At 38.7% G+C, this 15,234-nt stretch overlaps 3 protein-coding genes across 5 annotated transcripts in view; all 3 read right to left on the reverse strand.

The window, feature by feature from the left end:
* The window catches only part of LOC129132436 (toll-like receptor 7), a 25,534-nt gene extending 17,098 nt beyond the window's left edge, over positions 1 to 8,436 (reverse strand). The window contains exon 1 of the mRNA XM_077173108.1: positions 8,332 to 8,436. Coding sequence (XP_077029223.1) covers positions 8,332 to 8,334 — 3 coding nt within the window. The 5' untranslated portion in view covers positions 8,335 to 8,436. The remainder of the gene's footprint in view (positions 1 to 8,331) is intronic.
* On the reverse strand, positions 1,286 to 8,466 carry TLR7 (toll like receptor 7). Its single transcript, XM_077173098.1, has 2 exons — positions 8,332 to 8,466; positions 1,286 to 4,850 (listed from the first exon to the last, which is right to left on the reverse strand). The coding sequence occupies exons 1-2, from the start codon at positions 8,332 to 8,334 to the stop codon at positions 1,710 to 1,712; spliced, it is 3,144 nt and encodes a 1,047-aa protein (XP_077029213.1). The 5' UTR covers positions 8,335 to 8,466; the 3' UTR covers positions 1,286 to 1,709.
* Positions 8,329 to 15,234, reverse strand: part of PRPS2 (phosphoribosyl pyrophosphate synthetase 2) — a 26,952-nt gene continuing 20,046 nt past the window's right edge. The window contains exons 7-9 of one of the 3 annotated variants that reach the window (XM_054654652.2): positions 13,979 to 14,138; positions 13,026 to 13,149; positions 8,329 to 8,431 (exon numbers count right to left, since the gene is read on the reverse strand). In XM_054654652.2, coding sequence (XP_054510627.1) covers positions 13,057 to 13,149; positions 13,979 to 14,138 — 253 coding nt within the window. In that variant the 3' untranslated portion in view covers positions 8,329 to 8,431; positions 13,026 to 13,056. Of the gene's footprint in view, positions 8,432 to 12,485; positions 13,150 to 13,978; positions 14,139 to 15,234 lie in introns of those variants that run through there. The other 2 variants (XM_054654653.2, XM_077173129.1) reach the window with 2 other exon arrangements.

Here is a 15,234-nt window from a genome sequence, read left to right on the forward strand (position 1 = left end):
AGCATCATAAAATAATTAAGGTTGGAAAGACTGTAAGATTATCAAGTCTAATCATCAACCTAGCACCATGGCCATGTTCAATATTAAAACATATCAAGTGCCATATCCATGTGTTTTTTAAACAATTGTGAGGATGGTGACTTCACCATTTCCCTGGGCAGTCTGTTCCATTGCTTGACAACCCTTTCCATGATGTTATTTTTCCTAATATCTAATGTAAACCTCCTCTGATGCAACTCCAGTCCATTTCCTTTCATCCTGTCACTTTCTACATGAGAGAAAAGACTGACTCTCACTGAGTACAGCCTCCTTTCAGGTGGTGGTAGAGAGTGATAAGGTCTCCCTGAGCCGCCTTTTCTCCTGGCCAAACAATGCTATGGAGAATTGTGTAAAAGGATTTACTAAACTCTAGATAGACAACATCCACAGCCTTTCCCTCATCCTAAGCAGGTCATTTTGTCACAGAAGGAGAACAGGTTGGTCAAGGAAGACCTGCCTTTCATAAACCCATGCCAGATGGACCTCATGCCCTGGTTTTCCTGTACTTCTTGCATGATGGCATTCAAGATGATCAGCTCCATGATCTTCACTGGCACCGATGTCAGGCTGACAAGCCTTTAGTTCCCCAGATGCTCCTTCCAATGTTAAAATAAAATCCAAACATCCACTCTTCTAAACAGGCCCTGATCTTTCTCTTGCTTCTGTTGTAAATCAATAACACCACTATGATAATTTGGAGGGGAAAAAAATCCTTATTGTCTGTAATATTATATGAGCATTAGTTTTCTTGTTTGTTTTTGTGTTCTTGTCTGTCTGCATGCCTACTAAACTAAATCAAAAAGGAACTATTTCAAGAAAGGACAAGTCAGAAGACCCAGGCAAGGAACTGCCAGAGGCAGCTGAGATTACAGAATCATAGAATGGTTTGGGTCAGATGGGATCTGGAATATATCTAGTTCTTTGTCTCTTTGGTTTAACTGAATTTCTCTATCTGCCTTGCGCCTTTCCCTCTGCCCATCTACTGGCCTCTCCTTCTTCTTGTACCCATGCACAAGGAATCCCTTTATCTTATACAGCCTACAAGATCTTCTGAACTCATACCTCTCAATTTCAGTCCACACACATACTTCCAAGTCTCTTCAGATTTGTGATCTTTTTAACTGAGCAACAATGGGAGAGTTCCTGTACCAGACCCAAGCCCCTGACATCAGTCTCAACAGAATTTTCTTTCCCCAGTTTCCCCACTCAGACAGAAGTGGTAGACTCAGAAGCTGTAAGCCTAAGATGAAAAGATAAGAAATCTTTTATTTTCCCAACTTCTAAGTTCAAAGAATGAGCTTTTTAAAAGCTATTTCTGGACACAAATGTGCCAGTGATTTCTTTTCTTGATTTTCATAAATACAAAAAATAGATAAACTATACCTTTTTATTAAAATCCCATTTATTCCAACAGTGTCTGAACAGCAGCAACTTTAGGCATGGTCCAACCACTCCATCACTCTGCGTATTTAGCATGTTGACCAAGGGTCTAAGCCACACTTGTCCCAAACACAGGAGATGCTGGAGGCCTATAGTGAACTAAAAGCTGGAAGTGGTGATTTTAAAGAAAAATGACTTCCAGGGGGTAGTGCATAATTTCTTGCTGCACACTAAAAAGTGCCAAACAAGGTGCATGTGTATCATAATAACATTTAAGGGAAAGAGTAGAGCTAAACAGTTTCTTGGAGAAGCTTGTTGTAAGCCAGAGAATTGCTCATAGCTATGGCATTTTTCAGGCACTGCCAGAAGTAGGGCTGAGACTGAGGATTAGTTGGCCATTCCAGGACTGAACTTTTGCACAGCCTCTTCCTCAGACGGACATAGCGGGACTTCTGCAAAACCTTCTCAAGAAATATCAAGATAATGACATCCATTTTTTCATCCAGAAGCCGCTGATGAGCCATATAAAATGTTGTCTTGAAGCGGCCACTTTTAATGTACCTGTTGGTCAGCACAAAAATGGTCTTTTTGCTCAGCTGAATGCTCTGGGAAAGGTTGTCAAAGACTGGCTGTCCTGGGAGCCAGTCCCTTCCTTCCAGGCATAAATTGAACTGCCTGGCTTTTTGGTTTTCCAGCCTTTCTACCAGCTCTTGCAGCACCCACTCATTCACAGCTGGGTCTTCACTGTCATAGGCAATAAAGGCGTCGTAGCAAGCAGCTGGAGAAGACAAGCGCCGATAGCCCTTCAGCCTGGCAGTGCAGTAATGGTAGCTGTACCACACATCCCAGAAGTACAGATGGCTCATCACTGGGATCACCATTAAGGCAAGGATGGCTGAAGCTGTCAGAGCATAAAGGATCAGATATGATGTGTCCAGCTCACAGGTGTACAGATCCAAGAAAACCACGCTCCTTCCCTTATGGGCCCCTGGGCCAGCACAGGTGACGTCAGTGGCCAGAAGAGGAATGGTCACCTGCGTCCGATTGATCCACCAGACAAACCACACAGCCTCACAGTTACACTTGAAAGGATTGCCGTGCAAAAGCAGCATCTTCAGGTTGTTAATGACATTTTCAGGAAAGCTAGATCTCCTAATTACTTGAATCTTGTTTGAGCTGAGGTCCAAATACCTCAATTTAAAAGCATCTCTGAGAAAATATTTAGTTAATCGCTGAATGCGATTGTTTCGGAGCATCAATTCTTGGAGAGATGAAGAGCAATTGGACAGTTCTCGGGGAACATTAGTCAGAAGGTTATTGCTCAGGTCCAGAGTTACCAGGTTCTTCAGAGAGGGGAGGTTTCCCCAGATAAAACTCTTCAGTCGATTATTTGTTAAGTTAAGGATCTTGAGACTGGGAGGCATTTCTTCAAAAACACTATGAGGCAAAAAACTGAGTGAGTTGAAGGAAATATCCAATTCTTCCAGGCTGGTCAGATTCTTGAAGAAGGACAAGTATCTAGAATTGCCATCCACCCATAAAGCATCTAAACGATTGCCTCTGAATTCTAAAATTCGAAGAGATTGACTTTCCATTCCTGTATCAATCGTGGTAGAAATGTCATTCTCATTCATCATCAGCTTCCTCAAATGGACTAGGTTTTTCATAAAACTAAGCACATGAGTAACACCTTCTGCCAGAAAATAATATTTGTTATTGCTCAGATCTAGAATTTCTAAAAGTTTGAGTTCTTTGAAAGCAGTTTGGTATAGCAAATCGACCCTGTTGTTAGAAAAATCCAGATATTTCAATTCAGACAAGGAAGAGAATTCACTTCCGTTTAAAGTTTGACTTATTGCATTACCTGACAAGTTGAGACATTTGAGGGAGCTAAGTCCCTGGAAGTCTGAGGGGTTAACAAAAAATACATTGTTTCTGCTTAAATCCAGAGTTTTTCCATAGTTAAGGCAATCTTCCTTAACTAAAGACTGGTAGGAAGAAGCCTCTATGGCTTTGGAACGGCAACTTCTCCCGTACACATCATACCTGAAATAATGCATCTCTTGTTGTACTTGCCTGTTGGATTGCTCAAGTGAAATGCCAGGATTAGAGCAAAATCCATAGAAGTTGCTTTCCCCTGAAGAAGGAGAAATTTTATTCATTGAGAGGTCAATGAACTTAAGAGCTGGGAATTCTTTAAACACTGTCATGTCTGCAACTTTAATAAAATTAGTCCCGAGATCCAACATCGTTAGATTCCTAAGACTGAGCAGTGGGTGTAGATCTCGTGCCCTCAGTTCTTTAAAAACATAACCCTTGAGCCTCAGGGTTTCCAGGTTAGAGAGGGAGGAAAATGTCTTAGAAAGATTCAAGTAGGGAGAATACACCTTCAGCTCAAAGTTAAAGGACAGATCAAGCTGCACAAGGCTGGGGAGAAATGTCAAGAACTGAGCATCTCCAATCTCCTTCATGAGGAAATTTTGGGAGAGGTCAAGTTCTTTGAGATTCTTGATGCTTTTAAACCAGCTGCTGGGTATGCTCTGAAGAGAGTTACTGTGAAGCCGCAAAATCCTTAAATTTTCCAAGGAGTCAAAAGCCTTTGGATGGATCTGAATTGAGTTCCTGGGACAGGGAATGCAAGGATATGGGGCATTATAGCAACGTGGGCAATTGCCGCTTAGGTCAAGAATTTCTAGGTTGGGAAGGCCACTTAAATCCTGTTCTTGAATCTCTTGAATCATGTTGTTGTAAATATACAATTCCTTTAGAGTAGATGACAAATTGGGTGGGACTTGTGTTAAGTTATTGGACTTCAGGGATAGAATTGTCAACTTTTTCAGTGCCAGGAAGGCTGTTTCCTCAATTTCAAATGAAACATTGCATGGATTGCGGTAGTAACAGTTCTGTCCAAGATACAATACCTCGATGTTTGCTAGCTCTGAGAAGCTGGCTTTTTGGATAGAAAAGATATGGTTTGCTTCCAGGCTCAGCAAGGTTAAAGTAGCAGGAAGACCTCGGGGTATTTCTGCCAGCTGGTTTGCATCCAAATACAATGACTTCAGTCTTGTCAGGGCAGCAAAACTGCCATTCTCAATTTTCAGTGGGCTGGTGCACACATTATCTTTGGGCCCCATTTTGACAGGCACACAGTTGCATCTGAAGTCAATCTCCTGGAGGTTTTCAAGACGATCAAAGGATGTTGGGTAGATGTGGGGAATATGGTTAATACTCAGGGTAAGGTTGGTAGCGTTCCCAGGGATCCCTCTGGGGACTTCTGTAATGCGCCGGTCGGTGCAGTCCACTGTCACAGTATCTTCTGAGGATTTAACATCACAGGGTAAAGTTTTGGGAAACCAAGCCCCTGACAGCAGCATTGGGAATATGAAGAGCAAGATAAACGGCCATGCATTTGACATCTTTGCACAAGGTACCTAAAACCAAGGAAAAATGGAGGTGTTAGTTTAATGCAATGGGAATATTTCATCTATACACTGGGTGAGGCCAACTATACATCTAAATTCTGGTTCTTGTCTCACACTGACCAGGAATAGGATTATTTGCAGATGTGCAAGTAGGATTAGAGGTTTTGGAAGACATATGTTCTTTTTTCCCCTCAAATGCTTTTTTTATTATGTCCAAGAATTCTAGTATTAAAATAAATACCACTCTCTAAAAAAGGAATTATTAATAAAATATCTCCTGAAAAAGTGAAAAGGGGTGAATAAATTCTCTGTCTCTATGAACATTCTTTTTAAAGGGAAAATAAGAGGCATTAAACATCCTGCAGATTGCCTTTGCATAATAGCATGGATGAACACAGCTATTTTTTCAAATCGTATGCAAGTTGGGTAAAATTTATATTCACTTAAAAGCTTGTGTAAACTTTCAAAACTTCACTAATGGGTGGCTGATTTCCTAATTCAAATTTAACATTATCATAAGTTCTCTTCCTCTAGTAAGTGTCAAAACGGATGTAGAGTTGACCTAAGCCAGTCAATGTCTAATTCAATAAAGTTTCATACCAGTTTGCATTTTCACTGCCCAAGAAGGGAAGAAGTATGAAAAAAAAAAGTATCAATTTGAGGTGGGGCCATAAAAATGCAAGTTTAAAATTGGGCATATTCGGTAAAAGCCTAATAATCAGACTACATAACCAGAGCTAAAATCCCACAGGCATGTTAAGAAGCTTCTCAGGCATGTTAAAAAGCTTCTCTGTCTGTCGAGTCTTTGCTGACTTCATAGATTTGTGTGTATTATGGAAAAAGTTTTTAATATTTCACAACCTACTAGTTACTTCCTCAGCAGCAGTCAGTGTCAAGGAAACCCTGGATGGCAGGCTGCCAGCTTGGCTTGTGCAGCACAGGCACAGGGGCCCTGACCATCTTGCTGCCTTGCCTAGCACCTTAACTGCTTGTGTCTGGTGCTGGTCAAGAGTTTTAAAGACAAGTCACCCCACAAAAATCAACAGCCTCATTTCTCCCTTGAAAACTCAGCGGTGGAGGCTTGCATGGCACATAGAGGATTTAAACAATGAGGATTGGTTGTGTGTGGCGTAATATTGATTAAATGTCATAACCCAAGTTAAGCCGGTGAAAATTGGATGATTTGGTAAAATGTTCAAGATACATGGAAATGTTTTTGTCTCTTTAGCTAGGACACAAGAACATACAGAGACCTGCCTAGCAGTCTGTGTGAACCCTGTTGAGTGTTGCCAAAGCTGTGCCTTGCAGGTGACATGGGCTTGGAGGTGAAGTGAGGCTTCCTCTTGCTCACCCTGTTTACTTTGAGCACTGTGTCGCCTGTACAAATTTGTGTTTCTGTGTTACCTCAGAGAACTACACTGATCTACCTCTGCATCTGTGTATCTGGAAGAGTGCTCTGGTGACTTGCAGGGCAGCAAATGTGAGAGAAACCAGATCAGGTCTCACACAGCTCTGCACTTCTGCTACTTTGACTCAACATCCAAATGGCATCACTTTGGTAATTCCTTCAGTCATCTTTGGAATTACAGAGCTCCAGTACAGAAGGAAAAATGTAAAAGTCCACTGCAGACCTTGACTTCAGTGTAACCTGATACAGTGACATGGTGTTGCAGTGCTACCACAGTTTCTTTGCCCATTCCCTGGAAGTGCTGTAGTGCTTTCTTCTTTTCCATAGATCCTCTGGGAAAAGACAAAGTAGCTAAATACCATGGCTGGTAGCCATGGCAGTCATTCATATAATTATTCAAGGAAGGCTCATTCGGACTAACCAGGCCATGCCTGTGTATTCATATTTTACCATCTCTGACTCTTGTGTTTTCATTTGCTAGGTATCAAATTAGCCATAATTTGGCTTATTGGAATTCACTTAGGAAACTCACCCAAACAGAGATCACTGGGTAAGAGAGTTCAGTACAGTCTAGCCAATCCGTTTTAGAGCAGGATTAAGTTTTTTGATCTCCTGATGTAGAAAAGTACTTGGATAAAAATGATAAATGAGAATAATCAGAGTAAGTGGGGAGTGAATTTGGAAAAGATAAAAGGCATTAATTTCCTCTCACCACCCCTTTTCAGTAGAATCCTTTTTTCTCCAGTAATGTGGTCAGGGATGTGGAAAGGAGAAGGAAGGACTCTGCCATTGCTATTAAATTATATGGAAAATTGAAGGTCTTTCTTAGAGTGACAAGAGACACTGCCAAAGAAAAATCTGGATATATTATTGAAAAAAAATTGCCTTCCTTAATTATTTCCCAGGGGACACAGCATATTATACACGTAAAGGATGTTAGGACACTAATGGAATACCAAAGAACGCCTATGCTACCATGGCCTGTAATGTCCCAGGAGCTGCCTGCCTCCATTTCCTGCATTAGCAGACCGATGGAGCCCAGAGTTAGTCTGGTCACCCAAGGCAAGTGCCCATGGAACACAGCAGCACTGAAATTTGAGTGGGAGAGAGAGAGAGGCCTCTCTGCAGGAACTGCTGGGTTTGAAGATCGAGGGAGATCTGCCTGAGTACACACCAAGCAGAGATCAATGCTGCCCATTTAGGTGCCTGAAATTAGGGGCAGTGAATCTGGGGTTTGAAAGTCTTCATGAATGTTTTTTTTTAATATGTTTCTTAAGAAAAGACTCTTGAGTCTTTTACAATGCTCAGGTTTTAAACTCTCACATATTTCAGTATTTTTAGGAACGTAAGTGTTGTTGCAGAGCCAGCCTAGCTACTACAATCTTTGTGCTTCATTTCTTTGTATATTCTTCCCTTTCCTGATAATCTTTTTAATGCATTAACTATTTGAACTGTAAAGAGTTACATTCTGGTGCTGTATCTGGATATTCACATGTGTAAAACCTCACATCCATTATAGTACCAGAACAAACAAAAAGACTTCTAATAAGAGCAAAAAGCAATGCTGTCCTGTGCAATGTGTTTGCAACGAGAGGCTTGCTTAAATGTACAGCTAGAGTTTGGGAGCTGCTCTTTTCTCTGTGATCTATGCTTGGCTTTATAAGAAGTTTGAAAAGGACTAATCTACTGATCTTAACTGGCATGTGCATAAACTCTAAATGATTTAGGCTGTTCTTCAAATATTCAGCAACAGTACAGCTATATGTTTCTGAAAGAAGTTTTTCTGTAGAGGTGCCACATGCATTTTAGGTTATGACAGGAGGAAAGGGAAGAGAAAAATAAACACATAAGAACTTAGAGCATTTTGAAAAGACATTCATTGCTCGTTCTGTAGCACTGATGTACAATAAGTTTTAATGCAAATGAATAATTTCCTTTCTGGTCATGATGCACTGCAATTTATAACTGTAACAGTAAACTGTACCATTTAGAAAACAGAAAAGCAGAATATGCTCTTGAAAATCGACAACAGTTCTAGTCAAAGATACCTAAGAGCAATTTTAAAATGAAAGATTAACATACCATTTTCTGTGTGCTTCCAGGTCTGGCAGATTTGATGCTGGAAGAGACTATAATAACAGAGCAGAAGAAAACAGCATCCAAGTGGTTTCCAGTGGTTCAGCTGAGGTGCAGAAGAGAATGTAACATGACATAACTCACTCAAGATAACAGCAGAAATCACTACTCCATCACTATTTTTCACCTCAATTGCAGCTTGAGAAATAATTGAATGTGAAAGAACTGCTGCAACCTACTTCCTCTAACATTTGTACTTTAAACAACAGCATCTCATCTACTGCTCCACCCCCACAGAAATAACTGAGTACTCTTATTTTTTCTGCTTTAAAAAAATTCTTACGTTACTCATACATCCACGTGCTTTTATTCTCATATGCTTCAATATGCTCTCTTCTATGCTACTTTTGAACAGTTTTCATTTCAAACTGTGTTTTACCTAGATACAGTTCCACACCATAAAAAACTATAAAAACTACTCAAAAAAAAAAGGTTAACACCCAAGCTATGGGGAATTCCAAAGGACAATTGTGAAATATTTGGCCACAAAGTTTAAGATCAATCAGCAAGGACAAAAATGTGTTACATAAGCATAAGTCTGTCACTTCAAACTAAACTAAGATTTGAAGAAGCTCAAGTTCCTCCTTTCCCCCTCCCCCTCTTTTTGGTGTAAGCTGCATGAAAAGAGAGACAGAAGTTGGTTATTGATGTTAACAATAGTTCAGTTTTGGAAGTTTAGTCATTATTATTTGACATTCACTTCTGATGAAAACAGCTTCAAGAAGAGGGATGGCTCTAAGTTGAATACTCTATGGAAGAAATGTCTATTAAGTGAATGGGACTTTGGGGAAGGGAAACAAACCCAATGAGGATAAAATAGATAGTGGCAAGGGCACAGGAAATGGCATACAACAAGGTCAAAACTGTGTGGGAGAGTGTAGGAGGGCCAAACCTTAAATAGACTTATGCTGATGACAATCCAGCATTTCACAGAACATGGCTTCTTTCAGACAGTAACTCCCTGTGCCTCCATACTTACAAGCCTCCATGCTCACCAGAACATGTTTATTAGGTGGAGTTTGTGGGGTTTTTTCATGCCTTCCTTCTCCACATATTTTTCTTTACATTTGAAATTGCAATTTATAATTTCTCTGACTATAGTGGAGCTGAGAAATTCATTTCAGGTGATAGGAACCTGAAGAATAAACAGGGAAAGAATTTGTAATCATTCTTTCAAATTTCCTGTGTTTCGTGTCTGAGTCATTTAGACATAAACAGGGAAGTTGTACAGCATCGTTGCCATTTCAATCAAGGCCTAGAAAAGGGCTTATTAATTCCCAAATATATTAATTCAGGACTATATTTCTCACCTTTGTGCCTGAATCCTAGAAGTAATGCAATGCAGAATAATTCTTCTTTACTGATAACTGGATTTTGCTTTTCAAAAAGCACCGAGGTTTTCATTGGGTGCTACCATAACTAATGCAAAAATCTTACTAAAATCCTGCTGTGTGTTGAAAAGCCATTAAAGAAATTTCTGGTAGGAGGAAAACCTTCACTCTACACTAGCAAACACTCTACACTAGCTATTCTGCTCTGAATATTTCACTGTGGATGTGACAACAAAGGAAAGTTAGCTTCCACTCATATTATTGACCCTACAGCAAAGATAATGTGCTTAACTAATTATGAAAGAAGAGAATGATTTGACACAAGCTGGACTGTGTTGATTTCTTCAAATACCCAGCCATGACCCTGCTATGACAGCAACATCCCTACTCATGACACCAGAACATGAGTGTTTTGGTTGCAAATGGGTTTTGTAATCCATGTCCAATCACCCAAACCAGTAATTATTTGCGGGTGCACAGGGTCTTTGGAGACCTTCCTTGCAGTCTAAACCCACAAACTTCAGATATTTTAATATCTAGGCAGACACTCAGCATTTTATTTTGAAATAAGGCTGATTCTTCTTTATATTAGAAACTTGGTGTTACCCATCTAAGAGCACAGGAGTTTCAATTCTCTACAGAGTGAAACTGCAGGTTTAGCTAAACATTAATAGAAACACAGAGCGTGCTTTTGCGGCTTTTTCTTTTTTTCCTTAAACCTATGAAATGTGGAAAGCAAAATACAGCAATATTTTCCTTCAAAAGTGGTGAAAGTAAATGCACTGCAGTTCAGAACTCCAGAATATAGTTTGGTTTTTGGAGGCACAAGGAGTTACTGGTTTACTGATTTTAAAAATTCAGTTTCCTTCAGAAGTTGCACATAATCTCTTGTCTCCTCTGAAACACAAAGTAACCTAAAACCAAAAAAGTACTTCCTACTACATCACATGTTAGGGGAGGACCCATTGGTAAGAGCAAATGTATATTGCTGCAGCTGAGTGAAGAATGTAATTTAAAAAAAAGCAGGAACCTGTAATTGCTTTAATCCTTTATCTATGAGTTTTGTCATCAGTTGGTTTGTGTAAGATTGGTGAATTCACATTTCCTTTTCCCCCCCTTTGTCTTCTAAAAGAAAACTTACAGCAAATTGCTTTAACTTATTTATCAAAATTAGGATTCCACTGTGTTCATCTTAAATCTGGATAGTTTATTGGCAGTCCTAAGGTCCTGCAGCAATGCCTTCTTTCTAAAGTGCTGACCCTTTTTTCAAGAATGAGGATACAACCTCACCTATTCATAGTTAATACAACATTCAGTCTAACATTGCATAATTCACCCATGAAATTATTCAAGAAAAGCAGTTATCTTGCTCAGTTTTTGAAATACATAAGTTGACTCTTCTAACTGATATAGACAGATGTGCAAAAAGAACCAAAAAGAGAAATGGATAGCGAAATTGGGGAAATGATAACAAAATCACTTGCAGATGCCTTAAAGCTTCTGTATGTATGATCTGTGTATTTGATGTAAGCTCCTTGCTGACAGCCCTTGCAAAAATGTATTTGCAGGCACTAAAATGAACCAAAACAATAAACAGAAGACTGGCATTGGAGGAGACTGGCCTACAACAAGAGCAGAGAAAGCACTCAGAGCTTGGTGACCATGGAGAAAATGACAAGGTCTAAAGACAAAAAAGAAATTAATCTGGCTGCTGCAGAAAAAGAGAATAAAGTATTCCTATAATAACAACCAATACAACATTTGGTTGTTAGCATTAACAACCAAAGAAGGGCTAAGGAGAATCTTTATCTCTGTTCAGTTTTGGGCCCTTCAGTACAAGAAAGACATTGAGGTTTCACTCCCCACAGTCCCATATCTCAGCACCAGACTCAGAGCATTTGACATTTAAAACCCCTGGAGTCTATGACAAGAGCTTCCAGCAAAGCTGCAAACATCAGATACTCTTACTAAGAGAGCCAAAAATGTGTACTTGCACTAGAGCAGTGGAACAAGTCAATATAAAGTTTATGTACAAATATAAGCTAAATCCTTCAACTTCTGCAATGCAATGTGGTAATTTTTGTAAAATTTTGTGGTAACTTGAGTTCCTGTGATCTAGGTACAGGGATAGTATCTTAATACAAATTACTCTTCTAACAGAAAGACTGAGAACAGTTCATAATAGGACTCAAAGACCTAATTACAAAATTACAACTTTGAGTCCCGACCCCCTGCCTAATCCATTACTGACTGCATTACCCATATTTAACCATAAGCTGTCCCATAATACAACAGGAAAAATTGTTTTCATAATGATTTTCATTCTCTAATGTTAAAGCATTCATGATTTGTTACTGTAGCCTAGTTCACTCACTGCACAGTGAAGTATTGTGGTATTTTGTAACAGGAATTTGGAGAAGATCCATTGACTGTGGAAGCTGAAAACCCCTCCTGTATTTTCAGATACTTTTCAACCTGGTACAGACCAGTCTAAGTGCATTTAATTTTCTGTTTGGACTTGGCGCAATAAATCTTTATAATATTAACAGGAAAGCTTGTATAAAATTATTCCTATCATCACAATCAGGGAATGTCTAAAATGACAGAGGAAAAAATGAAATTTACACCAAACTGCTCACGATCACAGCTTGGTCATTGTTTAGACAAGTGATATTAATAATACTGAAACATCAATCTTACAAGACAGCAACTTTACAGAATAGATGTTAAGCAAACAATTTAATGTGATGAGAGCTTTACAAAAGAAAACAGCAGCCCCAAATATCTTGTGGGGAAAAAGGTGAACATTAAGTGTATCAAACAGGTCATACTATTTATATGTTAACAGTTCCTCAAAATTAACATGACCTTTACATATTAGGGCTTACAAAATACTTTTCATGGTACTTAAACATAAACAAAAAACCCCAGCTGTTTGTCCAACAGATTAATAGATACAAGAAAGGTCTGTAACATTTAGCTTAACACAGAGAATGATCGTACACATGGACATCCTGTTAAGTTCTGTGAACAGTTTGTAGTTCTGTATAGAAAAATGGATCTGACACAGCAGTCAGCCAAATGTGAGAACAGGCACATAGAAGAACTTGCACAACACACAAGACTTCCAGACTCTCAAGAGAATTCTTAAGTTTTCTGCAAGATGGAGATTTATTGCCCATTTACAAAGAACAAATGGTAATTACAAGACAAATATGATAATTAAACATACAAGCTCTCGAATTGTACAAAGATAATAATTTCTCATGGTTGATGTGCATAGTTAAAAACAGTGCTAGCTTAAGAGACCTTTGCAAAGATGCAGTGGAATCCCCTGCAGTTACAAGGGGACGTGACTGAACAGGTAAGACACTGATTCACCATTGTGTGTTCTTCGAATTGCCTCTGCCAGGATCATGGAAATGTCAATAAACTGAAAGAAAAATTGAGAAGAAAAATTTGATGGCATGCCAAGAGCAATAAACTATGCAGTTTAGAGCCATATAAACAAACAGTCCATCTACCTTTGCAGCTTTTATTTCTAGAAAGTAATAAAACATTAAAGCTTAGGTATTGAATATATACATAATAACTGCAATAATACCAAATAAGAACTCAAAAATTGAGTAAGAATGAATTGACTATGATCACTGAACACTCATATTTTTGAGTACTTCTGACAAAGGGCATGTTGTCAAAAAGCCCCACTATTCTTGCCATCAGATGGCAGTGTCTGCTTGACATAAATACAATTTAAAGGAAGTACACCTTTTGAAGTGCTTGCCCTGTTTCAATAAATACCAAATGTTAAGCTTTTAAAAAATCCAGTAATGCATTTAAAACCTCAATCCTTTATGCTTTGCTCCACTCTATACTAAGGAAAACCTCCAAAAGGGACACATGACTTTTTAGAACAATTCCATTTGTGTTTTTCAAGGAAAAATAATGTCACCTAAGATTTCTGTGGCCTCCTCAACAGAATGACTAAAGTCCTACATGCAAATATTGTATGAATAATATTGATTAAAAAAAAAGAAGAAAAACCCATTCAATTTTACATTTGTCACTCTTTCAACAATCAAGCATACTCAAGGTGTGGCAAATACCAAATACTTTGAAGTGCCCTATTATATTACCTGAATGCCCTAAAAACCATTCTTTAGCATGTTTTAGCAAAATGTTTCTCAAGGCACAAATTCTAGCACCAGTGAGCAGTAAAATACAAATACTGTGTCTAAAGAAATGACATAACACCACTGTACCTGTATTTTTGGGCAATGTTTCATTTTCTCCTCTTGGGGGATTGTGTTGGTTACCACAACAGCCTCAAACGATGCATTATTAATCCGAGAGAGGGCAGGACCAGAAAAGATGCCATGAGTCAGAATGGCATAAACTTTGGTAGCTCCAGCAGACATTAACCTGTAGAACACACAACAATAGCATGCTGTGATGCATGTGTACATATATGGTTATAGATGAAGCCAGATACAAATCTCTAAAATGCATTTCACTTACGAAGTCCTATATATAAAATATCTAAAAAATAATTCTGATATTTGTATAATATAACCTGAAGAAGTTTGAATTGTCTCAGAAAAATCCCCAACAAAAATTATAAATTTAATTTAAAAGTTCTTATTTGCAGCAGTGTTACTAATCTACAATGCTGCACTTTTGACCATACCAGCACAACATAAAAATGAAATCCAGTACAAGCTTTCTATCTTAACCAGGCAAAAAATTAAATAGGTTGGATGGCAGTATTCACAACTCCATTGTGCCTCCATTATTGTCCACCTTTATTTTCATTTGCAATTCAAACAGTTCTGCTTGGAAGGAGTTTCCGAGGAAGAAGAAATGTTAATGATTAAAACCGTAGCTTACTGCAAGGTTGTGAGAAGACATGCTGCTGATCCAAGCACTCAGTGAAGTGATACATGAGGAGGAAAAACGTATAAATCAAAGAACTAGAACACCTTGTGAATGACTTAAAATATCCTAATTTAGTTTCTAATGGCCTCAATGCCTCCAGATGCTCAGCTATGTCCTACTGCTTCTCTAGCCTTAGAAACAGAGGCCCTGAGGAATTTTATCAGATCATCACAAAGACACAGGAGGAAGCATAAGAGAGGAAAAAAAAAGACAAAACCACAGAAACATCTTCTCATTTTGAATGATTTAACAGAATTCAAATTTTCTGGTCATTTTCAGCACTACATTTAGTACCTGCAGCCTAGAAGGTATATCCATTACAACAGGGTGAGTGTGTACCAAGTGTGTGTACTTGAGTTTGTACTTAAGCAAGTTGATTTGTTGTATCTGAAAATATGTTCCTTAGTTCATCTGCTTGATATGCATCTAGGTTGCTGAGGCAAAAGGAGTTTAGGGAGTATTTTGGTGCATGGGTCTTATTATACACAAAATACATCCCACCTGGATTTGACATTAATGAAAAGCACTAGTTCATGCCAAGAACACAACACAAGGCAGAATCACTGAAGCAAAAGCATCTTTC

Source organism: Agelaius phoeniceus, chromosome 2 (assembly GCF_051311805.1).
Source record: "Agelaius phoeniceus isolate bAgePho1 chromosome 2, bAgePho1.hap1, whole genome shotgun sequence".
NCBI classification, from domain to species: Eukaryota; Metazoa; Chordata; class Aves; order Passeriformes; family Icteridae; genus Agelaius; species Agelaius phoeniceus.